The sequence below is a fragment of the Bos javanicus genome, chromosome 22 (genome assembly GCF_032452875.1).
Source record: "Bos javanicus breed banteng chromosome 22, ARS-OSU_banteng_1.0, whole genome shotgun sequence".
In the NCBI taxonomy this organism is placed as follows: Eukaryota; Metazoa; Chordata; class Mammalia; order Artiodactyla; family Bovidae; genus Bos; species Bos javanicus.
Window position 1 is genome coordinate 43,814,324 of NC_083889.1, and position 26,862 is coordinate 43,841,185.

General features: G+C 36.3%; 1 protein-coding gene across 10 annotated transcripts in view; it reads left to right on the forward strand.

Annotated features, from left to right (window-relative positions):
- DNAH12 (dynein axonemal heavy chain 12) overlaps window positions 1-26,862 on the forward strand; it is a 191,444-nt gene that overhangs the window by 144,401 nt on the left and 20,181 nt on the right. For 8 of the 10 annotated variants that reach the window (XM_061396580.1, XM_061396577.1, XM_061396576.1 and 5 more), the window contains 10 exons: window positions 356-503; window positions 800-945; window positions 6,707-6,921; window positions 8,126-8,318; window positions 10,353-10,545; window positions 17,201-17,373; window positions 18,866-19,006; window positions 24,280-24,438; window positions 24,607-24,751; window positions 26,547-26,697. In XM_061396580.1, the coding sequence (XP_061252564.1) occupies window positions 356-503; window positions 800-945; window positions 6,707-6,921; window positions 8,126-8,318; window positions 10,353-10,545; window positions 17,201-17,373; window positions 18,866-19,006; window positions 24,280-24,438; window positions 24,607-24,751; window positions 26,547-26,697 (1,664 nt within the window). Of the gene's footprint in view, window positions 1-355; window positions 504-799; window positions 946-6,706; window positions 6,922-8,125; window positions 8,319-9,982; window positions 10,323-10,352; window positions 10,546-17,200; window positions 17,374-18,865; window positions 19,007-24,279; window positions 24,439-24,606; window positions 24,752-26,546; window positions 26,698-26,862 lie in introns of those variants that run through there. The other 2 variants (XM_061396583.1, XM_061396584.1) reach the window with 2 other exon arrangements.

Sequence of the window (26,862 nt, forward strand, 5' to 3'; positions counted from 1 at the left end):
TTTCAGAAACAAATAGCAGGGCCACTGGGCCAAATCATCCTGAATAAAATTATTAGACAAAATTCTGGTGATTTTTTTTGTTTGTTTCTGTTTTCCTATCCTGAAAGAACAAGTCCTATAAGAAATGCATAATATTCTAATAATGAATAGTGAATTATTGTTTATAAAACATAAATGTATATTATAGCACATTAGAGCTAGAAGGGACCTAACCTCCTCATTTTATAGATAAGCAAGTACCCAACTTTTCATGGCATTTTGTTATAGAATTTGGACTAGAAACCCCTGGCTGTTTCATTACTGCCTTAAATCATTCTCTTTGGTGAGGCTATTTTGCCTTTGATTGGTCTCCTAGATGGTCTCAAGCTGCAGATGACCTTCAGATAGTATATGAAAATTTGACTGGTGATGTCTTAATATCAGCAGGAGTAATAGCCTACCTTGGTGCTTTCACTTCTGGCTTTCGACAAACATGTACAGAAGATTGGAGCATGTTGTGCAAGGTAATGGTTTTGTATTTTCTTAAGAGTTTATTTTTAGAACATTTAAAATATATGTTGGGGTATTTGGGGGGAAAGGTTGATAATAAAAATAGAGAAGGAAAGAAATGACTGAAAATATGAAGTTTTTTTTCTTATTTGATCAGTAAAATATTTCCATAGTCTAACTTTTCATTCAGTTTTTTCAGTTGTTAAGAATTATTAAATACTGTCTAACAACAAATAATATATTAATTAAAAAGATTTTAATCAACAAGATAAGAGAAAATGTCAAAAATAAATATGTGTATTTCTAACAGGAGAAAAAAATCCCGTGTTCAGAGGAGTTCTCACTGAGTAAGACCCTGGGTGATCCAGTAACAATCAGAGCCTGGAATATTGCTGGATTGCCTACAGATACTTTCTCCGTAGACAATGGAGTGATTGTTAACAACTCCAGGCGCTGGTAAGGAAGATAAAGTGTTTATTTTTCAATTATTTTATTTGAAACTTTTTGAACATAGAGAAAAATTGAAAAGATTTCAGAGTCAGCACCCATATAGCTACTACTCCTAGATCCTGCAGTTAACATTTCATTATTCTTGTCCATCCCTCTATCCATCCATCAACTCATCCTTTTTTATGTATTTCTACATATGTTGCAGACATGGACGTACTTCCTCCCATATACTTCAGCATGCATATCATTAAGTAAAGTTCAATATTTTTTTTCTTTTGAGGTAAAATTTACATACGATGAAATATATACAATTTAATACAAATACACAAAAATACACAAACCTGTGAGTTCTAACAAAAGTATGCACTTGTGCAGCTCAAACCTCAGGGTTTGAGTCAGGGTATAACACAGTCTTTTTTGTCCCGTCCCAGTAAATCCCCTCGTTCACTGCATAGGAAATTATTATTCTGATTATTTTCCATCACAGGTTAGTTTTGCCTATTCTAGAACTTCATATAAATGGAATTGTACTGTATGCTGTCTTTTGTGTAAGGCTTTTTCCACACAGCATAGTCTTACTAATTTTTATTGCTGAGTATTATTCAGTTACATGACTCTGTAATTGTTTATGTGTTTTCCTGTTGTTGGACACTTGGGCTGTTTCCAGTTCTTAGCTATTCAGTGTATTGATTTTAGCTAGGTATCTACTTATTTTCATGATACTGTAACAGTAATTTATGCAATTTCATGTAAATCTTTTATAGCTGCTATCATAGTGTGATAACTGTATGAGCTTTGCAGATGGTTTTTATTATCTTTTTATTTATATTACTTTTTGAAACTTGGGAAATTATTCTCATCTGAAAGATATTTTCTTGTAAATAGTTACTAGTCATATTGCCATCTAATATAAAATTCTTGACCTTATGTCAAACAAACTATGATGGATAATACTGAGTTCTTATATTCATGAGATACTATTTTAATACCTTATATTCTCACAAATTCCTATGAGTGAGTTCTTCTTATTATTCCATTTTATAAATGAGACAGCTGAGGCCCAGAATAAATTAGTAGTTTGAAATTTAGTGAGATAACTGAGCTAATAAATGGTGTAATCAGAATTTGAACCCAGACAACTTAACTTCCAAATCCTAATTCTTACTTACTATGTTAAGTGAAATGTGAAATAGGATATCACATTTAACTACCTTTAAAACTGTAATGGAAGTTTCAGTCTTCTTTTGGGATATAAGATATGGTAAAGATACAAAGAAATCTTATATTCTGAAAGTTTGAGGTATTGTTTGTTTATATTCTTTGGAAACCTTACTAGATACTTCAAGACATCTAAGTCTCCTTTATATTGATAGTATTTTTTACTTGAGAGTGAACATCCTTAGGTTGAAATGTCTAGGCAATTGGTAAAATCCCTGGTAGCTCAGTGGTAAAGAATCTGCCTGCCAATGCAAGAGACATAAGAGATGTGGGTTCGATCCCTGGGTAGTGAAGTTCCCCTGGAGGAGGGCATGGCAACCCAATCCAGTATTCTCGCCTGGAAAATTCCACGGACAGAGGAGCCTGGCAGACTACAGTCCATGTGTTGCAAAGAGTTGGACACAACTGAAGTGACTTAGCAGCAGCATTATAATCTGAGGAAGTATAATTAGCTATTCCCAAAAATGTGTTCTCTTGTGGAGCAGGGAATGTTCTAATTAACAGAATATTAGACCCTAAGTATTAATTTTGTTTTAGAACTCTTTTTTATGCATTTGGTGCCATTTTGATTTTTAAAATAGCAGTTTAAAATGTTAGCAGAATGTCTATTAGGCTTAATGGAAATCCAGAGAAACCAGAAGTTTCAGAGTTGTATGTAAATTGAAGAAAACAATCTGTCATTTTCTGGCAGAAAGATAACTCTTCTAATAAAGTAATCTTTCAGTGGTGTCACTACTTTGTACCTGATATTTTTGGGCTGGCTGATCAACAGGTCATGGATTGTGTCAGTTTTGAAGGATAAGTCTCCATCCTTATAGACCAGACTTCACTTCTTGGCAGTTGGGACCAAAGTGGTCATCTATGGCCATCATCATTCTTGACATTAGGCTGAGTGATGACAGAGGCTTAATCTCCTCTCCCTACCTCCTGACAGCAGAATCCAGTAATGTAACTTATGTTCACTCTTTTGGTTACTCACTTTTGAGTATCTTAAGTATGAAAAGTGTGTGTGAAAGTATTACTTGCTCAGTCGTGTCTTACTCTTTGTGACTCTATGGACTGTAGCCCTCCAGGTTCCTCTGTCCATGGAATTATCCAGGGAAGAATACTGGAGTGGGTTGCCATTTCCCCTTCCAGAGAATCTTCTTAACCCAGGAATTGAACCTTTGCCTGCTGCATTTCAGGCAGATTCTTTACTATCTGTGCCACCAGGGAAGCCCATCTTAGGTGTACCTCAGAGAAAAGCTGGGCTATCAGACTTTTGTAATGTGAAAATTGGTATCTCTCTCAATCATTCTCTCTCTCTCTCCCTCTCTTACTGTCTCTCTCAGGCTGTAGGACCTACCTTCCTTGTTTTTCTCCACTGCTTCATTAATCTGTCTCTGATTATTTGCTGACTCTGTTCTTCTGTACACATGGCCATTCCTTAATGAAGCCTTAGTTCCTAAGTTCACTAAACACATCTGTTGAATAATATACAAAAACCCAAATCATTAAGTACAACTGCAAATCCCATGAGAGAAAAATCTGATTAGTCTGGCATGGGACAAATATCCACCCTAGTCTTATCACCTATGGCTGGGGGCCGAGCCATTATGGTTAAACACATTGGTATAGGTCAGGAATATAAAAGTGAGACAACGAAAAAGTGAAAGTGTTAGTCACTCAGTTATGTCCAACTTTTTGCGACTCCATGGACTGTAGCCCACCAGGCTCCTCTGTCCTTGGAATTCTCCAGGCAAGAATACTGGAGTGGGTGGCTATTTTCTTCTCCAGATCTTCCCGACCCAAGGATTGAACCTGGGTCTCCTGCATTGCAAGCACTTTCTTTACCATCTGAAGAGTCATAAACTGGGAAAGCAGTTTAACAATAGGACCCTATTACATTTATTGTATCTTTGGATGTGATGAAAGGTAAGGATCTAATTTTAATTATTTTATAATGATAACCATTTACCCTAGCGGTGTTTATGGAGTTATCCTTCCTTTCCTCACTGATTTGTAATGCTGTCTTTGTCCTTTAGTCTTTCTTGTGCACTGGTCTGAAAATGTCTTTTTTTCCTCTATTTTTTCTTTAATTTTATGTCGGGCTTATTGAGGCTTATTGCATATAATATATGCAATAAAATTCAACCTTTTTAGAGCACTTTTATGAAGTTTGACTCACTCCAGTACTCTTGCCTGAAAAATCCCATGGACGGAGGAGCCTGGTAGGCTGCAGTCCATGGGGTTGCGAAGAGTCAACACAACTGAGCAACTTCACTTTCACTTTTCACTCTCATGCACTGGAGAAGGAAATGGCAACCCACTCCAGTGTTCTTGCCTGGAGAATCCCAGGGACGGGGAAGCCTGGTGGGCTGCCATCTATGGAGTCGCGCAGAGTCAGACACAGCTGACACGGCTTAGCAGCAGCAGCAGCAGCATGAAGTTTGACTAAAGCCTGTGGTCATATGATCCCTGTGACAATCAAGATGCAGAATATTACCAACCATCTGAAGCTTTTATGTATTTATTTTTGGTTGTATTGGGTCTCATGGCTGCACCGTTTTTTCTCTAGGTGGGACGAGTGGAGGCTGCTCTGTAGCTGTGGAGCACAGGCTGTAGGGCTCAAGGGCTTCAGTAGTTGCAGTTCCCAGCTCTAGAGCAGAGGCTGGCTAGTTGTGGCCCACAAGCTTAGTTGCTCCATGGCATGTGGGATCTTGCTGGATTCGCACCTGTGTCTCCAGTGCTGGCAAGTGGATTCTTTACCACTGAGCCACTAGGGAATACCCGTTTGAAGCTATTAAATGGGAGGGATCATATGACTCTTTTCCCCCTATTTTTTAAAATAGAGATTATAATTGACATAATTTTCACTTGTAATCAAAGTATTTTGATTATTTGTACTTAAATGGAATTATTGATACATTTAGATTTAAATCTGCCATCTTGCTAGTTCTTTTCTGTTTATCTCATCTGTTATTTTTTCCTTTTATCTTCTTTTTTTCACCTGGCTTTGGATTAATTGAGTTTTTTATGATTCCATTTTATCTCCACTACTTGCTTACTGGTTATACATTCCTTACTTTTAATGTTTGCTCTAGAGTTTATAATCAGTTCAGTTCAGTTCAGTTGCTCAGTTGTGTCCGACTCTTTGTGACCCCATGCCAGGCTTCCCTGTTCATCACCAACCCCTGGAGCTTACTCAAACTCATGTCCATTGAGTCAGTGATGCCATCCAACTATCTCATCCTCTGCTGTGCCCTTCTCCTCCTGTTTTCAATCTTTCCCAGCATCAGGGTCTTTTCCAACAAGTCAGTTCTTCACATCAGGTGGCCAGAATATTGGAGATAATTTACAGAAATCATTACTTTTTGTAGGGGAATGAACAAATACCATATTTTTTTCCAATAATAAAGTTATGTCAATGTATGGCAAAAATCACTACAGTATTGTAAGTAATTAGCCTAATTTTTAAAAAATATATAAATAATAAAACTAAAAAATTTTTTTAAAAAGGAGGGGAAAAAATGTTCCTTTAAACAGGACTTTGAAAGGTACTAAAAGCATCTAGTCTAACTACTAGCAACTTTTAAACAGTTGTATGCAAAATAACTTTCTCATTTCTAGAACACTTTTTATCTGTTTGCTGTGATAGCAAAGTAAATTTTAACTGGTATCTGAACTTCTTGTGTTTTCAATAGGATTTCAGCACAATTTGAGTGGAGAAAGAAGACAACCATACAGCTGTTGTTGAACTGTTTTGTCTTTTGGAAAGGAAAGAAAATAAAAGAACAGAGTTATCTGGGATTAGTTGATTAAAGAGCTTATTTTTAGGCTAAGGGAAAGGGGATTTTTATCCCTAGAAATTGTTGAAATAGAAGGAGAATGTCTGGGAAAGCCAAAGTAACATGAAGTGAAAATTCCCCTTTCTGTGTTAATATTAATATTTTAAAAAATAATTTAATGCATTGTACCGAATACAAAAGGAACTCAGGACAGTCAGTATCATCACGGAGAAGGAGGAAAGCACCTCATATATTGATTCTCTGAAACTACGAATTGTATGTTCTTGAACACAAAGTCTTTTACCATACTTACATAGAAAAAATTTCCTAAATAGATCTCAAATATATACGAGACTAAACTTGGAAACTTAGTTTATGTTTCTACTCATAACTTAAGGAAATCCATTATAGGCCAGTAGATCTTTTATTTTAAATTCTTATCCGATACATAGGATTATTTTTCATATTATGTTAACAGATGATATGTGTTATAATTACTATGAAGACCATGTGTTACATTGGAAAGAGCACAGCTTACATATTCATAAGATCCTACTTCTGACATTAAACTAGTTTCTTAACCTTAAAACCTTGGGCAAAGTACTTAATTTCTTCATTTCAAAAATAAATGAGAATGAAACTCGTTTTTCCTTTTCCTCACAGAACTTTTGTGAAGATTTATCCTGATAATGTATGTGAATATTTATTATTTAAATTATATAATTTTAGATAAATCTCAACATCTATTTAGTCCCCTGAAATTTTTTCTTATTGTATTTTAGGCCTTTAATGATTGACCCCCAGGGTCAAGCCAATAAGTGGATCAAAAACTCTGAGAAAGAAAATCAACTTAGTGTTATTAAGCTATCAGATGCAGACTATATGAGAACACTGGAAAACTGTATTCAATTTGGAACTCCACTTCTATTAGAAAATGTTGGTGAAGAACTGGATCCATCCTTGGAACCTTTACTACTTAGACAAACTTTTAAACAAGGTAGAAGTTGATTGGTATTAGTTGCTAAAACTGAAAGATGATTGGATTATCTTTGAGGCTTATCTTTGAGGGAAGAAAACTACTACATAATTTTTTTTTTCTAATTTTATTTTATTTTTAAACTTTACATAATTGTATTAGTTTTGCCAAATATCAAAATGAATCTGCCACAGGTATACATGTGTTCCCCAACCTGAACCCTTCCTCCCTCCTCCCTCCCCATACCATCCCTCTGGGTCGTCCCAGTGCACTAGCCCCAAGCATCCAGTATCGTGCATCGAACCTGGACTGGCAACTCGTTTCTTACATGATATTTTACATGTTTCAATGCCATTCTCCCAAATCTTCCCACCCTCTCCCTCTCCCACAGAGTCCATAAGACTGTTCTATACATCAGTGTCTCTTTTGCTGTCTCGTACACAGGGTTATTGTTACCATCTTTCTAAATTCCATATATATGCGTTAGTATACTGTATTTATGTTTTTCCTTCTGGCTTACTTCACTCTGTATAATAGGCTCCAGTTTCATCCACCTCATTAGAACTGATTCAAATGTATTCTTTTTAATGGCTGAGTAATATCTTAATAATGCAAAACTTCTGTGTCATTGTTATGCATGAAAGGAAATTTGAACAAGTATCAGATATTCTAAAATAAATACCTTGCCTTCCTTTGATTGCCTTAGTCACTGTTATTTAGATTGTTGTTCTCTAGAAAACACACTTAAGTTGAATCCAGCCTGAAATTTCTTTATCTTATGACCAAGGGCCCCACAAAGTCCATTACTATGAATAGCAATGGTTAATGTGGACCAGAGTTGACTTTAGGTAAACATTGTCCACCTTGTATATCTTTCTGCTTTTAAATTTTTTCTCTGTCAAACTCTAGTACTTTTAAGAGCTTTAGTCATTTATAAATAATTTTGGAACCATTATTGAAAATTAATAGAGGAAGTAAGATCAAAAGGAATCTTAATTTAGAAGGCTCCATGACAACCAGAAAAGACATCTTATATTACCCCAGAATTAATGATTCATGCTATATAATTGCTTACTTGCCTCTGTGTCTTTGGCTTTTGCAACACTTGTATTCTATTTGAAATTACTTTATGACATTTTACTTATAACCTAGGATGGGTTTTAACAGAAGGGGAAAGGCTATGTAACTTTGGCTTATTTATTATGCATTTGTCTCTGAAATACAGGTGGCATTGATTGCATCAGACTTGGTGAGGTCATTATTGAGTATTCCTTTGATTTCAAGTTTTATATCACCACAAAGTTGAGAAATCCACATTATATGCCAGAGCTGGCTACAAAGGTATCTTTGCTCAATTTCATGATAACTCCAGAAGGACTTGAAGATCAATTACTTGGTATTGTTGTTGCAAAGGAGAGGTATGTATTTTCTTAGATACTTTCAGATAGTCTAGAAAAGAATATTTGTAGGCCATAAAGTTGGCTTGAGGCTCAACATTCAGAAAACTAAGATCATGGCATCTTTGCTGATCATGACAAAGATGATCATCATGGCAACTTTGGCCACCTGATGTGAAGAACTGACTCCTTGGAAAAGCCCTGATGCTGGGAAGGATTGAAGGCGGGAGGAGAAGGGGACAACCGAGGATGAGATGGCTGGATGGTGTCTCCGACTCAACGGACATGAGTTTGAGTAAACTCCAGGAGTTGGCGATGGACAGGGAGGCCTGGCGTGCTGCAGTCCATGGGGTCTCAAAGAGTTGGACACGGCTGAGCGACTGAACTGAACTGAATACTTCTGTTATGTGATTATTCTGAAACCTTGTCTAAATTTTATTGTTGTTCATTCGCTAAGTTGTGTCCCACTCTTCGCGATCCTGTGAACTGCAGCACGCCAGGCTTGCCTGTCCTTCACTATCTCCTGGAGTTTGCTCAAATTCATGTCCACTGAGTCAGTGATGCTATCTAACTAACTCATTCTCCTCTGCCCTCTTCTCCTTTGCCTTCAGTCTTTCCCAGCACCAGGGTCTTTTCTAATGAGTTGGCTCTTCACATCTGGTGGCCAAAGTACTGGAACTTTAGCCTCAGTATCAGTCCTTCCAGTGAATATTCAGGATTGATTTCCTTTAGGATGGACTGGTTTGATCTCCTTTGTCATTATAAATTAAATAAATACAGAATTCTTTAAAACAATCATTCTATAACAAATAAGTTATAAGCCAACCATGTTATATTTATGGGTAATAGGATTTAGGTGATGTGCCATGACTTTTGACTTGTATCTGATTGTTTGAAACAAAAATTTTTGTTTCTTGAAATGTATGTTTTGGACAAAATCAGAAATGTGTTCAAAGACATATACATAATATTAATGAAATAAAATACTTAGGACAAGAATGAAAAAGCAGGATACAAAACTATATATGATAGGGATAATTTGTTTTTCAAAGTTAATACATGAATGGATATCCATATATATGAAAAAAAGATTGAGAAAGAATACACCAGAATATTAATAGTGATAATCCTTAGGAGTAGTAAGATTATGGATAACTCATTATTTTTCCATTACTAGCATGTGTTTTTTTTTTTTTTTAATGAGAAAAAATATTATGATCCCTGGAAGGGCTACTAGTAAAGAATTGCTTCCTGGGATTTCCTTTAAAGTGGCTAAGACTGTAAGCTCCCAATGCAGGCCCATCTTTTATTCCTGGTCAGGGAACTAGATCCCACATGCCACAACTAAGACCTAGCACAGCCAAATAAATAACTATTTTTTAAAAAAGAATTGCTTCCTGAAGGAAATCTTTGACTCAGCTTTAAGCTTAATATAATACTATCAAGTAGTCAATTAAATGAAATCAATTTATAAGTGAAAATATGTACCATGAGGTACTTTAGTTATTTTCAGTATTTATCCCACTTGCATAATATCTAAGACAGAACTATGTCATAACATATTCTATAACATGAATTATGTTATTTGAAGTTTCATACCATCTTTGTTAAGGTATTAAGTGCCAATTCTATCTTTTCCTTTGAGCCAGTTGTATAAGTCATCTTTTCTGTGTCTGCTATTATAGAAGAAATGTTGAAAATGAGACTGAATATGATTAAGCCAAGGAATAGAAGTTTCATATTCTGAGTGTCTTTTCCAGTTCTTATTCTCACACAATGAGCTAAGCCAATGGGTAAACTTAACATATTTTTAGACTTAACATAGTATATATTATTGCTGCATTTTACATATTTATAATTAATGCTTTTTTTTTGCTTGAATTTCTCAAATTATCATTTTCATGGAAATGTTTTTTCCTTAAGTTAAAGAGGTTAATCATCTTAATTTGTGTTACATGTCTACAAAATTGTTATATTTAAATGCCTACAAAATGGTGATGTCTAATATTTAGATAAAATACTACAAATTTAGATCAAATGTTTTTATCTTTTTAGACCAGAGTTAGAAGAGGAACGAAATGCTCTTATTCTTCAGTCTGCAGCTAATAAGAAACAGCTGAAAGATATAGAGAAAAAAATTTTAGAAACATTATCATCTTCAGAAGGAAACATTTTAGAAGATGAAAGTGCGATTAAAATCTTGGACTCTGCTAAATTGATGTCCAATGAGATAACCAAGAAACAACAGGTAAAAAAAGAATCCTAGAAATTTTTTTGATTCTTTGGAGTCCAGTTTGCTCCCACTTCCTAAGTAAAGTGCTGTAATAGGCTTATGGGAAGAGGAAAATAATTCATAAAATACCACAGCATATAAACTAGTTTTAAACTTATAAGAATATCTCTTACTGTTGAATCATTCAAAACCCGTGTCATCTATGTGGTACCTATAAATAGAAGAAATAAATTTGGAGTGAAAAAAAGTTTTAGTATAATTTTTGTTGTTCCATAGGTAGGGTAAGCGAGTCAGGTTCTTTCAAGTTTTGATTGACTCCTCAACTAAAACTTCAGTTTGAGAACTTGGAACTTAAGATGTATGAGGTCATTGCTGGTTATTTGGACAGTACGTGGTTCTAGGAGCTAATGAGGATGTTCTTCTGGTGTTGCCTCGTCATCTGTCTGAGAGGGAGGAGGTATGAGAGTTGGGAGCGGCAGGTGGAGGAAGAAGACTCACACAACAGCATACTTGGCTGCAAATTAATCTAATGCAGCCAAATGGTATTTAAAAAATTTTTTCAAATGGTATTTTTATATTGTCTTAAAAAAATATAATCCTAGTGTTACAGGTTAAAGGGGCCTTAGCTATTAGTCATTTTAGCATTTCATAGTTGAGAAGAGCAGGGCCCAGAAAAAATAGTTAAGCCCCAAGTTTACACAATGAAATGATAATACAGATTGACTTCAGTAGGCTTACTTTAATGATTTTCAGACCCTTCTATCCTCTTTAGCCCACCCAATGAACTAAACATATCTTTAGTATTGGGATAATTAAAAAATAAGGAGAATCCTAAGTAGAAATTTCACTAATTGCTTGGCATCCTTCTGTTTGCACCCTACCTCACTCACCCGTTTTTGGGGGAGAGGACTTCCCTTTGGGATGGGTTTAGTTTATGTGAATGTGAGGGAAACGACTCTCTCTGGGTGTACTGTTTTGTTTTGTGCTTGTGTTTTTCATTTCAGGAGAGCCAAAAGGAGTAGTGTCTCAGAGTAGCCTCTCATCTGGGGTCCATGGCTGAGATATTCGATAATGTCTACCTTCCCAATTACTGTCTATCAAAACAGATCCCATTCCTCACTCTCCTCTCACCACATGTTTTTTCAAAGTGAAAGAAAAGACAGGAAGCATTTATCAGCTTATTTTCTATTAGGCTCAAAGAGGAAAGTAGATGTCAATATTTATTTGTTCAAATACTTTATCTTACAAAGAGAGAGAAATTTAATCTTGTCTTTTTGACTGGGTCTCGTTGATCTTTACAAACATAATTTAGAAATCTCTATATATTTTGATTCAAAACTTGCTCTGTATATGGCCATGACTTCTGTTCCACCCACTCAACGTCAGAAAACACATCTTCACAGCAAGTCTTTGCACGTAGTCTAAAACCCACCTTCCTTTTTGTCCCAAACCATAAGATTAAACAAACACAAGTGAAACTTTAAGGATTTGTTCTATAGGTTCCAGAGGTTTCCCCCCAACAAAAGTTGTCATGACTAAAATACATTCTAGTGGATTCTAGGGAAGTATAATATATATAAATATAAAATATATAAATATTACTGTATAAATATATAATATATATAAATATCAGGAAATTTTTACAGATAATAAATTCTCCTCCTAGTGAATTTCACACTTCAATTTTTTAACATCATATGCTCACAATGTTTATTTGTTAGAAAATAACAAATTGTTTGATTTTAGGTAATTAATAATAATTAATAAAAAATCTCTATGTGTTCATACTAAGGGTTCAAGTATATGTAAATGTAATGCTATTTATAAATATACTATAGAGCAAGCCTTGGAACCTGAGTTAAATTATTATTTACTCTTCTTACTGTTAATGGTAAATGTAATGTAAATTAACATTTACCATTTACAGTAAGCAAACTGAACTGAACTGAACTGAATGGTAAATGGTTCGGTTCAGTTCAGTTCAGTTCAGTTCGGTAGCTCAGTCATGTCTGACTCTTTGCCACCTCATGGACTGTAGCATGCCAGGCCTCCCTGTCCGTCGCCAACTCCCGGAGTTTACTCAAACTCATGTCCATTGAGTCGGAGATGCCATCCAGCCATCTCATCCTCTGTTGTACCCTTCTCCTCCTGTTTTCAATCTTTCCCAGCATCAGGGTCTTTTCCAGTGAGTCAGTTCTTCCCATCAGGTGGCCAAAGTATTGGAGTTTTAGTTTCAGCATCAGTCCTTCGAATAAATATTCAGGACAGATTTCCTTTAGGATGGACAGGTTGGATCTCCTTGCAGTCCAAGGGACTCTCAAGAGTCTTCTCCAACACCACAGTTCAAAAGCATCAATTCTTCGGTGCTCAGCTTTGTTTATAGTCCAACTCTCACATCCATACATAAGTACTGGAAAAACTATAGCTTTGACTAGACAGACCTTTGTTGGCAAAGTAATGTCTCTGCTTTTTAATATGTTGTCTAGGTTGGTGATAACTTCCCTTCTAAGGAGCAAGCATCTTTTAATTTCATGGCTGCAGTCACCATATGCAGTGATTTTGGAGCCCAAGAAAATAAAGACTCTCGCTGTTTCCATCTATTTGCCATGAAGTGATGGGACTGAATGCCATGATCTTTGTTTTTTAAATGTTGAGTTTTCAGTTCATTTCAGTTCAGTTCAGTTGCTCAGTTGTGTCTGACTCTTCACGACCCCACGAGCTGCAGCACGCCAGACCTCCCTGTCCAGCATCAACTCCCAGAGCCTACCCAAACTCATGTCCATTCAGTCAGTGATGCCATCTAACCGTCTCATCCTCTGTTGTCCCTCTTCCTCCTGTCCTCAATCTTTCCCCCATCAGGGTCTTTTCAAATGAGTCAGCTCATTTGAGTTTTAAGCCATCTTTTCACTCTCCTCTTCCACTTTCTTTTAATGTTTTTAAAATTTTATTTTATTTTTAAACTTTACAATATTGTATTAGTTTTGCCAAATATCGAAATGAATCCGCCACAGGTATACCCATGCTCCCCATCCTGAACCCTCCTCCCTCCCCATACCCTCCCTCTGGGTCGTCCCAGTGCACCAGCCCCAAGCATCCAGTATCCTGCATTGAACCTGGACTGGTGACTCGTTTCATACATGATATTATACATGTTTCAATGCCATTCTCCAAAATCTCCCCACCCTCTCCCTCTCCCACAGAGTCCATAAGACTGATCTATACATCAGTGTCTCTATTTCTGTCTCGTACACAGGGTTTTTGTTACCATCTTTCTAAATTCCATATATATGTGTTAGTATACTGTATTGGTGTTTTTCTTTCTGGCTTACTTCACTCTGTATAATAGGTTCCAGTTTCATCCACCTCATTAGAACTGATTCAAATGTGTTCTTTTTAATGGCTGAGTAATACTCCATTGTGTATATATGTACCACAGCTTTCTTATCCATTCATCTGCTGATGGGCATCTAGGTTGCTTCCATGTCCTGGCTATTATAAACAGTGCTGCGATGATCATTGTGGGTACACGTGTCTTTTTCCCTTCTGGTTTCCTCAGTGTGTATGCCCAGCAGTGGGATTGCTGGATCATAAGGCAATTCTATTTCCAGTTTTTTAAGGAATCTCCACACTGTTCTCCATAGTGGCTGTACTAGTTTGCATTCCCAGTCTTTAGTTCCTCTTCACTTTCTGTCATAAGGGTGGTGTCATCTGCGTATCTGAGGTTATTGATATTTCTTCCTGCAGTCTTGATTCCAGCTTATGCTTCATCCAGTCCAGTACATTTCATATGATGTACTCTGCATATAAGTTAAATAAGCAGGGTGACAATATACAGCCTTGATGTACTCCTTTCCCTATTTGGAACCAGTCTGTTGTTCCATGTCCATTTCTAACTGTTACTTTCTGACCTGCGTACAGATTTCTCAAGAGGCAGGTCAGGCAGTCTGGTATTCCCATCTCTTTAGGAATTTTCTGCATTTTGTTGTGATCCACACAATCAAAGGCTTTGGCATAGTCAAGGAGATGTCTTTCTGGAACTCTCTTGCTTTTTTGATGATCCAACAGATGTTGGCATTTTGATCTCTGGTTCCTTTGTCTTTTCTAAATCCAGCTTGAGCATCTGGAAGTTCTTAATTCACATACTGTTGAAGCCTGGCTTGGAGAATTTTGAGCATTACTTTGCTAGCGTGTGAGATGAGTGCAATTGTGCAGTAGTTTGAACATTGTTTGGCATTGCCTTTAGTTTGAACATTGTTTGGCATTGCCTTTCTTTGAAATTGGAATGAAAACTTATCTCTTCCAATCGTATTGCCACTGTTGAGTTTTCCAAATTTGCTGGCGTATTGAGTGCAGCACTTTAACAGTATCATCTTTCAGGACTTGAAATAGCTTACCTGGAATTCCATGACCTCCACTAGCTTTGTTTGTAGTGATGCTTTCTAAAGTCCACTTGAATTCAAACTCCAGGATGACTGGTTCTAGGCGAGTAATCACACCATTGTGGTCCTCTGGATCATGAAGTTCTTTTTTGTATAGTTCTTGCTACCTCTCCTTAGTATCTTCTGCTTCTGTTAGGTCCATCCCATTTCTGTCCTTTATTGTGCCCATCTTTGCATGAAATGTTCCTTTGGTATCTCTAATTTTCTTGAAGAGATCTCTAGTCTCTCCCATTCTGTTGTTTTCCTCTATTTTTTTGCACTGATCACTGAAAAGTAATCATTTTTTTGCATTGATGACTATAAAGTAATCATTTATTTGCATTGATCACTGCAGTGGTAAATAGTACTTGGCTGAAAAATTAAGGGTTAAATAACAGAAGATTTAAATGAGAATACTAAAATCATACTTTCTTTTGTAAAGGTGTCATTCATTTCCATTGTTGATAACTTTGTTTTAGTTATAGTCAAGGTGGAGCTTCAAAACTTACTTTTAATTGTAGTTATACTGTAATTTGGGGGAAAGTTTGCTTGTAAGGAACACAAACCCACTCAAATTGGGGATATTTTATTTTCCCCAGTGTAGGAAGTACATGTAGGCCTCAGGAATGAAGGGAAAGTGTTAAATTTCTATGCTCTTTGTCTCTCCTTTTCTCTAAGGTTGTATGGTCCTCATACATGCTTCATTCTGCTCCATCTGGAGACCAAGTTCTTTTCTGTAAAACTTCTGTACTGTTACTTTGTACTTTTATCTTGCACATATAAACCAACTCTGATACCATTACCTTTTAGCTCTAAGGCTGAGCACCACCTGATTTCAGTTTTTGATGCTCCTGAAGATCTAATTCTCTGGAGGGAAAATGTATTAGCTAATATTGGGTCCGGTTCTGTCCCTACCACCTGATTGAATCAGCTTAAAACAGGATCATTAAGTATAAATGTGGCTACATAGGCAACTTATTCAGCAGAGTTTGTGGACAGCATGTCCAAAGAAGGGAGAGTGGGTTGGAAAAGTGCTCTATACGTTTTTCCTATAGAATATCACCCTAGCATACTGAGTTGTCATTGGAATGACTATTGTCTTGAAGAAATTTTTTTTTCTTTTGGAGGTTGAATATCTATCTATCTATACCCCTCTTAGAAAAAAGTTAAAATTATGAGAATCTCACTGAAAAAAAAAGATGTTCTTAATGTAACAAGAACAACAAATAAAAAGCCAACAAATACTTCCAGATTCTTGATTTGCTAGACTTTGTGCTGGGTTCTGGTAACATGTTGGTGCCTTAAACTATACACATATACACACTTTCTCTCTCTCTCCTTCTCCCTCTGTCTCTGACCTATTAAAAGAGGGTGTTCAGTCACTAAGTCATGTTGGACTCTTTGCAACCACATAGACTGTAGCACACCATGCTTGCCTGTCATTCCCTATCTCCCTGAGTTTGCTCAAACTCATGTCCATTGAGTTGGCGATGCCATTCAACCATCTCATCCTCTGTCACCCTCTTCTCCCGTCCTCAATCTTTCACAGCATCAGGGTCTTTTCTAATGAGTCAGCTCTTCACATCAGATGGCCTAAGCACTGGGGCTTCAGCTTCAACATCAGTCCTTCCAATGATTCAGGGTTGATTTCCTTTAGGATTGACAGATTTGATCTCCTAGCTGTCAAAGGGACTCTCAAGAATCTTCTCCAGCACCACAATTTGAAAGCATCAGTTCTTCCGCACTCAGCCTTCTTTACGGTCCACCTCTCCCACACTTATGTGATTACTAGAAAAATCATAGCTTTGACTATACGGAACTTTGTTGGCAAAGTGATGTCTCTGCTTTTTAGTATGCTGTCTAGGTTTGAAAGAGGGTGAGTGACAATAGTAGATACATGTCAGATTAAGGCAAAGAATAAGCAGAGATTGACAGCTTTGTCGTCGTCAAATAAGAAAGAGATAATTGATGGGTAGTTACACCTTTGATCTGTAAAGATATTTTTCTTTCTTTTACCTTCCTTCTTTCCACTCTCTCTTTGTTCTCTTCCCTGTCTCCCTAGTTCTTTACTTCCTTTCTTTCCCTTTCTTTCTTTATAGATGTTTGCATAATAAAGCCCTTTCATGTAATCCATGCCCGTATAATTTTGTCATTAACTTAGGGGATATTTTTAATATAAATTTCATTGTATGAAATATATATAATTAAAACACATCTCCTATTTCTTCATCTTGATTTTTCTCTTCTTCCAGATTGCAGAAAAAACAGAACTCAAAATAGCAGAGTCTCGAGAAGGTTATAGACCTATTGCTAAACATTCATCAGTGTTATTCTTCAGCATTGCAGACCTGGCTAACATTGATCCCATGTACCAGTACTCTCTCATCTGGTTTGTGAACCTTTATATCAACTCTATTCATGACAGGTAAACATTCTCTAGCATCATTCATTCTCCCTAGGTTGTATTTTCACCATCCTTTCTATTTAAAATATATAGCTTTTCTTATTATTTATATATAATACATATTCATTATTGATTACAAAATATGGGAAAGTGAAGGAATGAAGGAAGAAGTGAAGGAAGGAAGGATGGGAAAGAAGGGAGGAAGAAAGGGAGGAAGGGAGGGAGCAAGGAAGGAAAGGAAGAAGGAGAAAGCAAGCAAGCAGACCTCTCTTCTATTCTAAGTTTTATTTCACTCCTACTCAAGATTTAAGCATAGAGGGATTAGCTTTAGTCCTTTCCCCACCTTTCTTTTAAATATTTTGCTAAGGCAATAACCTATCTTTGCTAGCAACTCCAGTTTATCTTCCTCCAGCCTTGAGGTCCCTAAGTTTCAGCTCCACATTTCTAATCATTTGCTAGATGTTTTCACTTTAATCAATTAATGAATGTACACAGATCTTGGAATTAGACTGGAGTAAGGGATTAAATTTCAGTTCTTCCAAGGGAGTAAATTTCAGTTTAACTGAAGTTTAATTTCAATTAAATAGCTACATGAATATAGGCAAGACAGTTAACTTTTCTGTAATTGCCTCAATTTTCCTTATCTGTAAAATAGGGATAATAATAGTACCTACCTTTAAGAGTTCTTTTGAGAATTAAAAGATAATATTTGTAAAGTATTTTTAACAATGTCTGGTATTAAGTAACTTGTTAAGTAGGAAAAAAATATGATTTGAGCCTAGCATATGTGTTCTACATGGGCTCTTGGTGGATCAGTCTTTCCTGAGTGATTGAAATCCCTAAGCTTTCCCAGCTGGGATTTGGAATTTGAATTAACTCACCGTACATGATGGAGGATATTCAAGCTGAAGAATTGACATAAATGTCAATAGCAAGTCGACGAGGATGTGAATGGAACCCTCGTAATATAGTGCATCCACTTTGGAAACACTTTTAGAAGTGTATATATCTGAATTACTGTGCTGTACTTCAACTATACTTCAGTTAGGAAAACAATAATGCTGTAGTAAACATAGGGGTACACATATCTTTTGAGTTTGTGTTTTTTGGAGTTTTTTAGGGGTAAATACTCAGAAGTGGAATTGCTGGATTGTATGGTAGTTTTATTTTTAATTTTTTTGAGAAACCTCTGTGCTGTTTTTCATGATGGCTGTATCAATTTACATTTCCACCAATAGTGCACGCGGGTTCCCTTCCAACGATAACTTCTTCTATAACTATATACAGTATCACAACCAGAAAATTTATATTGGTACAATCCAGAGAGCTTATTCAGATTTCACCATTTTTTAATATGCACTCATGTGTATGTGTGTGTATGTGTGTGTGTGTAGTTTCATGTTTTTAACAGTGGTTATTTTGATAAAATAAAATGTGTATGTTAATTCATGTGTAACTTATTTTTTCTTAGATTTACTTGACTCAATATATTTTCTTTTTTTTAACATTTCAGTAACAAATCCAAAATTTTGGAAAAGCGCCTAAGATATTTAAATGACCACTTTACATACAACTTATATTGTAATATATGCCGGTCACTGTTTGAGAAGGACAAGCTATTGTTTTCCTTTTTATTGTGTGCCAACCTCCTTTTGTAAGTTACTTGCTTTTTCTTTATTTTAAAAACCTACCCTGAAAACCTAATCAGTGGCTTCTCACAGAAGGATATCATGTTTTTTTACTCTGTTTTTCAGTCGTGAATTTATGTTCGACTTTTAAAATTTGGGTTATACAAAAGAACTCAAAAAATGTTCAACAGTCTAGTAAATTCCTACAAAGCAAAAAATCTGTGTAACTACCATTCATATAAGGAAATAGTTTTTTTTTCAGGGAATTCCCTGGCATTCCAGTGGTTAGGACTTGGCACTTTCACTGCTGGGCCTGGTCAGAGAACTAAGATACCACCGTGCGGTGTGTGGCATGGCCAAAAGAAAAAAAAATAGGGTTTTTAGATTGGCTTCTTTCACTTAATATGCATTTAAGCTTCTCTGTGTATTTTCATGGCTTGATGATTCATTTCTTTTTAGCACTGAGTAACATTTCATTGTCTGCATATACTACAGTTTATCTGTTCACCTACTGAAGGACATCTTGGTTGCTTACAAGTTTTGAAAAGTATGAATAAAACTGCTGAAACCATTTGTGTGCAGGTTTTTGGATATATGTATGTTTTAGCTTATTTAGTTAAATACTAAGTGTGATTGCTGGATCATGAATAAGTGTATTAAGTTTTTTTAAAATTATTTTTTAATTGAAGGGTAATTATTTTACAGAATTTTGTTCTTTTCTCTCAAACATCAGTATGAATCAGCCATAGGTATACATATGTCCCCCCCCTTCTTGAATCTCCCTCCCATTTCTCTTCCCATCCCAGCCCTCTAGGTTGATATAGAGCCCCTTTTGAGTTCCATGAGTGTGGAGACAGTAACATGGAAACTTACATTACCATGTGTAAAATAGATAGCAGATGGGAATTTGCTATATTTGGTTTCGTAAGAGACTGTCTTCCAAGATATTCCATGTGGCACCTCAGCTTTTTAGGAATCTTGGCTTGTGGTCCTTGGGATCCTGAATGTTGATACTGACCCACATTCTGGAAGAAGCAGGAACTCAGAAGCCAGCACATATTGAGCAGAATAAAGTGCTGGAGGAGTAATTTACTTTCTTACTTATGGGACCATTAAATTATTAAAAGATTTTCCTTCTTGATTCATATTTTCTCTGTGAAAATTACTTTGAAAATGGGTCCTAAGTGGAAGTTTAAACCCGTTTTACATAACAGGTCCCAGAAGAGACCCAACAAGCATATAGTGCACATCTCATAATCCATTGCGTTCTATCAGCAGTGAATGAGATTTCCTGTTACTTCACAACCTTGCTAGCATTTGGTCTTGTCAGTGTTCTGGATTTCACCAAATAGATGTGGAGTGTTGTTTTAATTTTCAATTCAATGATAATGATATATCATTATCATTTTCACTAATGATATATGATAATGAAGTTTGCTTATTTGTTATCTTTTTGGTGAGGTATTTGTAAGGGCTTTTGTCCATTTATTAATTGGTTTGATTGTTCATTTTTTATTGTTGAGTTGGATGACAGTCCTTTATCAGATACATCTTTGGGAAATATTTTCTCCCAGTGTGTGGCTTGCTTTCTCATGCTTTTGACAGTGTCTTTCATAGAGCAGATGTTGTAAAGTTTAATGAAGTCCATCTTATCAATTCTTTCTTTCATGGATCATGCCTTTTGTATCGTATCTAGAAAGTTATTGCCATACCTAAAGCCTCCTAGATTTTTTCCTATGTTCTAGGAATTTCATAGGTTTGCATTTTACATTTACGTCTATGATCCATTTCAAATAAATTTTTGTGAAGGGTATGTATATATCTGTATCTAAATATCTGTTTATATAATTTGTATATGGTTTTCTACACAAAGGGAATACACTGTTAATGTTCTTTTGCACCTTTTTCTATTAATGTAGATGGAAGTTACTCAATAGAGATATCCTTTTGTTCTTTCAGCTTTATTAGATATAATTGACATATCATGCAGTCTCCCCATTGTAAGAATACAGGTAGATGATTTTTTTGTACACTTATACAATTGTGCAGCCATCACCAAAATCCAGTTTTAGGATACTTCTATCATCCCGAGAAGTTTCCTTGTGGCAATTTAGTCAATTCTTGCTCCTACTACCAGCCCCAGTAACACTCATCTGCTTTCTGTCTCCATAGTTATTCCTATTCCAGAAATTTTATGAATGAGATATTAGATGGCCCAGAATATGATCTATCTTTGTCAATGTTCTATGTGCTCTTGAAAAGACTGTAATTTTGCTGTTCTTGGGTGGAATGTTCTAAAACAGTCAAGAAGGTTAAGATGGTCCATATATCTTCTATATTCTTGTTGCTTTTCTATTTGTTCAATTATTGAGAGAGATCTGGAATCTCTGCAGAGATTTCTCCTGCAGTTCCATCAATACTACTTTGTGTTTTGACGTTTTGTTATTAGATGTGTAAATGATTAGGACTGTTATATTGATCTGATAAATCTATTTGACCTTTTAAAATCCCTGGTAATACCATTGCTCTGAAATCTACTTTCTATGATATTACTGTAGCCCCTCCGGCTTTCTTTTGAGTACTGTTAGCATCGTATATATTTTTCCATACTTTTAACCTATTTGTTTTATATTTAAACTAGATTTGTAGATAGCATGTAGTAGGGGCTTACTTATCCAATCTGATAATCACTGCCTTTAATAAAATCATTTAGACTATATATATTTAATGAGATAATTGAGTTATATTTAAATCTACTGTCTTATGATTTTATTTTCTGTTTTGCCAATCTGTTCTTTATTGCATTTCCTCATTTTCTGTTTTTCTTTGACTATTTTTGTGATTCCAGTTTATCTCCTTTGTTCATTTATTAGCTATAATTTTATGTTTTATTATTTTAGTGATTTGTTAGGGTTATAGTATATCTTTTGATTTGCATATATATATGACAGGTATAAGGTAAAAGGTATAAGGGGAGAGAGAAAAGTATATATATATATGTATATATATTTTTGTGTGTATGTATATATATATTATATATATATATTATATATATATATAAGACCTTAAAACAATATACTCTCATCTCTCCCTTGTAGCTTTTGTTTTATTGTTTTATATTTCACTTGTACATATGTTATAAAGCCTGCAGCACATTGCTCTTTTGCTCTAAATAGTCAATTATTTTTTAAAGAGACAAATTATAGGACAATACTTTTTATGTTTATCTTCTAGTTAACCATTCCTGATGCTCTTTATTCTTTTTTGTTGATTCAAATTTGCATCTCCTTGAAGCTTCCTTTAACATTTCTTATAGTATAAGTCTTCTGGTAATGGATCAGATCAGATCAGTCGCTCAGTCGTGTCCGACTCTTTGCGACCCCATGAATCGCAGGACTCCAGGCCTCCCTGTCCATCACAAACTCCCAGAGTTCACTGAGACTCACGTCCATCGAGTCAGTGATGCCATCCAGCCATCTCATCCTCTGTCGTCCCCTTCTCCTCTTGCCCCCAATCCCTCCCAGCATCAGAGTCTTTTCCAGTGAGTCAACTCTTCGCATGAGGTAGCCAAAGTACTGGAGTTTCAGCTTTAGCATCATTCCTTCCAAAGAAATCCCAGGGCTGATCTTCTTCAGAATGGACCGGTTGGATCTCCTTGCAGTCCAAGGGACTCTCAAGAGTCTTCTTCAGCACCACACTTCAAAAGCATCAGTTCTTCGGCGCTCAGCCTTCTTCACAGTCCAACTCTCACATCCATACATGACCACAGGAAAAACCATAGCCTTGACTAGATGAACCTTTGTTGGCAAAGTAATGTCTCTGCTTTTGAATATGCTGTCTAGGTTGGTCATAACTTTCCTTCCAAGGAGTAAGCATCTTTTAATTTCACGGCTGCAGTCACCATCTGGTAATGGATACTTTCAGGTTTTATAAACCTGAGAAAAATTCAGTGAATTTTTCTTTCAGATTTTAATATTTTATCTCTGGAAGTTTCATTGATTATTTTCTTTATATTGCCCAATTCTGTCTTCATTATGTTCATGTTTCACTTTCACTCCTTCAGCGTATTTATAATAGCTCTTTTAACATTCTCGTTGGCTTGTTATATCATCTCTACCACTTCTGTGTCTGTATCTACATACTGATTTTTCTCCTGGTTATGGATGCTGTGAAGTTTACTTTGGTAAATGCTGGGTTTTATTATTATTATTATTATTAATATTTCTTTAAGAGCTCTAGATTTTATTCTGCTCTAGACTTTACTTTGCATGTGTTTAAATTATACTGAATCATTTGACCTTTTCAGGCCCTTTTCTTTTTACACTTTCTTACAGCAGTTTTAGAATAGACTTTATTCTACAGCTAGGTTAGCTCTACTACTAAAGTATAATCCCTCCAGTGTCACCACTGAACTGTCCTGGTGTTCAATCAAGATTCAAGTCTAGTTGGCAATAACTCATATCTTAAGTCCTGTGTGAGTTTCGATAGCTACTTAGTTTACAGCTCCCCAGATATTCTTTGCCTGGGTTCATAGAGTTTTACCATCCACATACATAACTTGGAATTTAATAAAAGAATCAAGAGGATATGTATGCAGATTTCTGGAGCTCCTTTTCCATGAATCTCCCTCCCTCTGGTACTGCTGCTGCTACGCTAAGTCACTTCAGTCGTGTCCGACTCTGTGCAACCCCATAGATGGCAGCTCACCAGGCTCCCCCGTCCCTGGGATTCTCCAGGCAAGAACACTGGAGTGCGTTGCCATTTCCTTCTCTAATGCATGAAAGTGAAAAATGAAAGTGAAGTCGCTCAGTCGTGTCCGACTCTTAGCGACCCCATGGACTGCAGCCTACCAGGCTCCTCTGCCCATGGGACTTTCCAGGCAAGAGTACTGAAGTGGGGTGCCATTGCCTTCTCCCACCTCTGGTACTCTGCCCACAAATTCCAGTCACCTCAGCCTTCCTTAACTCTGACCTCTTTCTCTTCAACTCCACAATACTCCTAGTTTCTGATTTTGATTTCCCCCTCCCCTGTTTTATAGTCTGAAAGGTGCCTCCAGGCAGATAGCTGAGGCAAGCATAGGGATCACCTTGTCTCCCTTTTTTTTCAGGTACCACAGTCCTTCATTGGCTATTACAATTTCTAAAAATAATTGTTTCTTTGATTTTTTTTTCTGTTTTTTCTAGTTGTTAATAGCAGTAATATAAGTCCATTCTGATTGTTTTATCCATGCTATAGAAGCAGAAATTGACTTCATTTAATGTTAAAACAATTTACAACAGTCCTTATTTTGGGAACACAGGGCAAAGAAAGAGATTGAATACCAAGAACTGATGTTTCTTTTAACTGGAGGAGTAAGTCTTAAGAGTGCTGAGAAAAATCCTGATCCAACTTGGCTGCAGGATAAAAGCTGGGAGGAAATTTGTCGTGCAAGTGAATTTCCTGCCTTCAGAGGACTCAGGTACTTGTTTAAACATGATGACTTAGCACTGAATGGTGATGGGTAAATCTGTAATCTAGTGATCTTTAAAAAACAGTTATAAAACTGTCTTGATTCATCTCCTCATTCAATGATCTCTTTCAGTTTTTCTCAGTGAAAGGATAATTGTTAAGCTTTTCTTTCCGTTAGGGATCATTTTTATGACAATGTATCTGAATGGCGGGAGATCTATGACAGTAAGGAGCCACACAATGCTAAATTTCCAGCACCAATGGATACAAGGCTAAATGAACTACAGAAAATAATCATTCTTCGGTGCTTAAGACCTGATAAGGTAAAAAACAGATGGGTTCTATTTGGAACCCAGATAATCTGCCATTTATAAAACACTAGGTTTAAAGTTACTATTATTTGGTACTTTAACCTTCATTTCAGATGCTCAGATGGGTTCACTGAGGTCCTTGGATCTGTAAATTTATAGTTTTCTTCAACTCGAGAAAAACTTTGGCTATTATTTCTTCAAATATTTTATGCCCATGATTTCAATTAAATATACATTACACTGCTTGATGAGGAGGGCATGGCAACCCACTCCACTATTCTTGCCTGGAGAATCCCCATGGACAGAGGAGCCTGGGGGCCTACAGTCCATAGGGTCATACAGAGGCTGACATGAGAAGTAACTTAGCATGCATACTACTTGATATTATACCACAGTTGTCTGATATTCTGTTAATTACTTAAAAATTTTTTGTATCACTTTGCCTCAGTTGGACAGTTTCTATTGTTGTCTTTAAATGTGGTGATTTCTTCTTTTGTAGTGTCGAATCTGCTATTGTTGTTCATTCGCTAAGTCGTGTCCGACCCTTCTCGACCCTGTGAACTGCAGCACACCAGGCTTCCCTGTCCTTCACTGTCTCCCTGAGTTTGCTCAAACTCATGTCCATTGAGTCAGTGATGCCATCCAACCATCTCATCCTTTGTCTGCCGCAAAGTAGACAGGCTCTAAATGGCTAAAAATCTGCTTATTTAGGCTATGTGTAAAACAGTTGAATATGTAATATTTTGAATTTAGTGCCAATGGACTTTTGAGCTAACAGGTTTTAGCCTACTGTGAAAAATAAACAATCTAGGGATGAGTACACAGAGGCTATTGATGTCCCATTTATTTAACCATCTGATAAGGATGGCTCAGATGGTAAAGAATCTTTCCTGCAGTGTGGGAGTGCTAGGTTAGGAAGATCCCCTGGAGTTAGGAAGATCCCTTGGAGAAGGGAATGGCTACCCACTCTAGTATTCTTGCCTGAAGAATCCCATGGACAGAGGAGCCTGACAGGTTAACAATCTGTGGGGTTGCAAAGAGTCAGACACAACTCAGCAACTAATTATAATCTGTATTTTTCTTATTTTTAAGTATTAAGGTATAGACTAAGCTTCTGTAACAAAGAGACCTAAAATACAGTAGCTTAAATGAAATAGAAGTTAATCTCCATCTTTCCTAAGAGCCCTGAGCAAATGCTTGAAAGCTGGCAGGGTACAGAGATTCTTAAGATCATCCAGGGACTCAAGTTTCTTTTCTCATGCTAGAGAAGTCTCCTGAAGTTTGGTCCTTGTCAGTGAGATTGAAGCTAGCTCATAAACACCACTTCTGTTGAACAGGAGAAGAGAGTGTTGAAAGCAAACAGTTTCCTTATAAAAATAGAATCTGGAAGCTCCATATATAATTTCTATTTGTATTTCTCTGACCAAAACTTGGCCACATCTTGCTGCATGAAAGGTTGGGAAAACTTGGGGTTCTGTTACCAATAGGAGACACAGAATGGGACAGTTTGCAGTCTCTGCTATACTGAATGAGATTGAACATCCTTTCACATGTTTAAGGTCCATTTATATTTCATTTTCTATAAACTGTTTATCTTCTTTGCCCATTTTCTCTTGGATTGTTAGTCTTGTCCATTACTTTATAGGTACTTTTTGTATATTAGGAAAACTAGTACTTTGCCTATCATATACTGCATGTTTTTCTTGTCCATTAGACTCAGAGTTTGCTCTTTGTCAGTTTTCAGGAAAAAAGTTGTTTTGTGAAGTAAAAATTACTCTAAAGATTGTATTTTTTCTCTCTTCAACAGATAACTCCAGCTATAACTAATTATGTAACTGACAAACTAGGGAAAAAGTTTGTAGAGCCTCCACCATTTGATTTGACAAAGAGTTATTTGGATTCAAATTGCACCATTCCCTTAATTTTTGTGTTGTCTCCAGGAGCAGATCCCATGGCCAGTAAGCATATACCATCAACTTTTGTTGTTGTTTAGTCACTAAGTTGTGTTTGAACCTTTTGTGACCCAATGTACTGTAGCCTGCCAGGCTCCTCTGTCCATGGAATTTTTCCAGGAAAGAATACTGGAGTGGATTGCAAGTTCCTTCTCCAGGGGATCTTCTGAC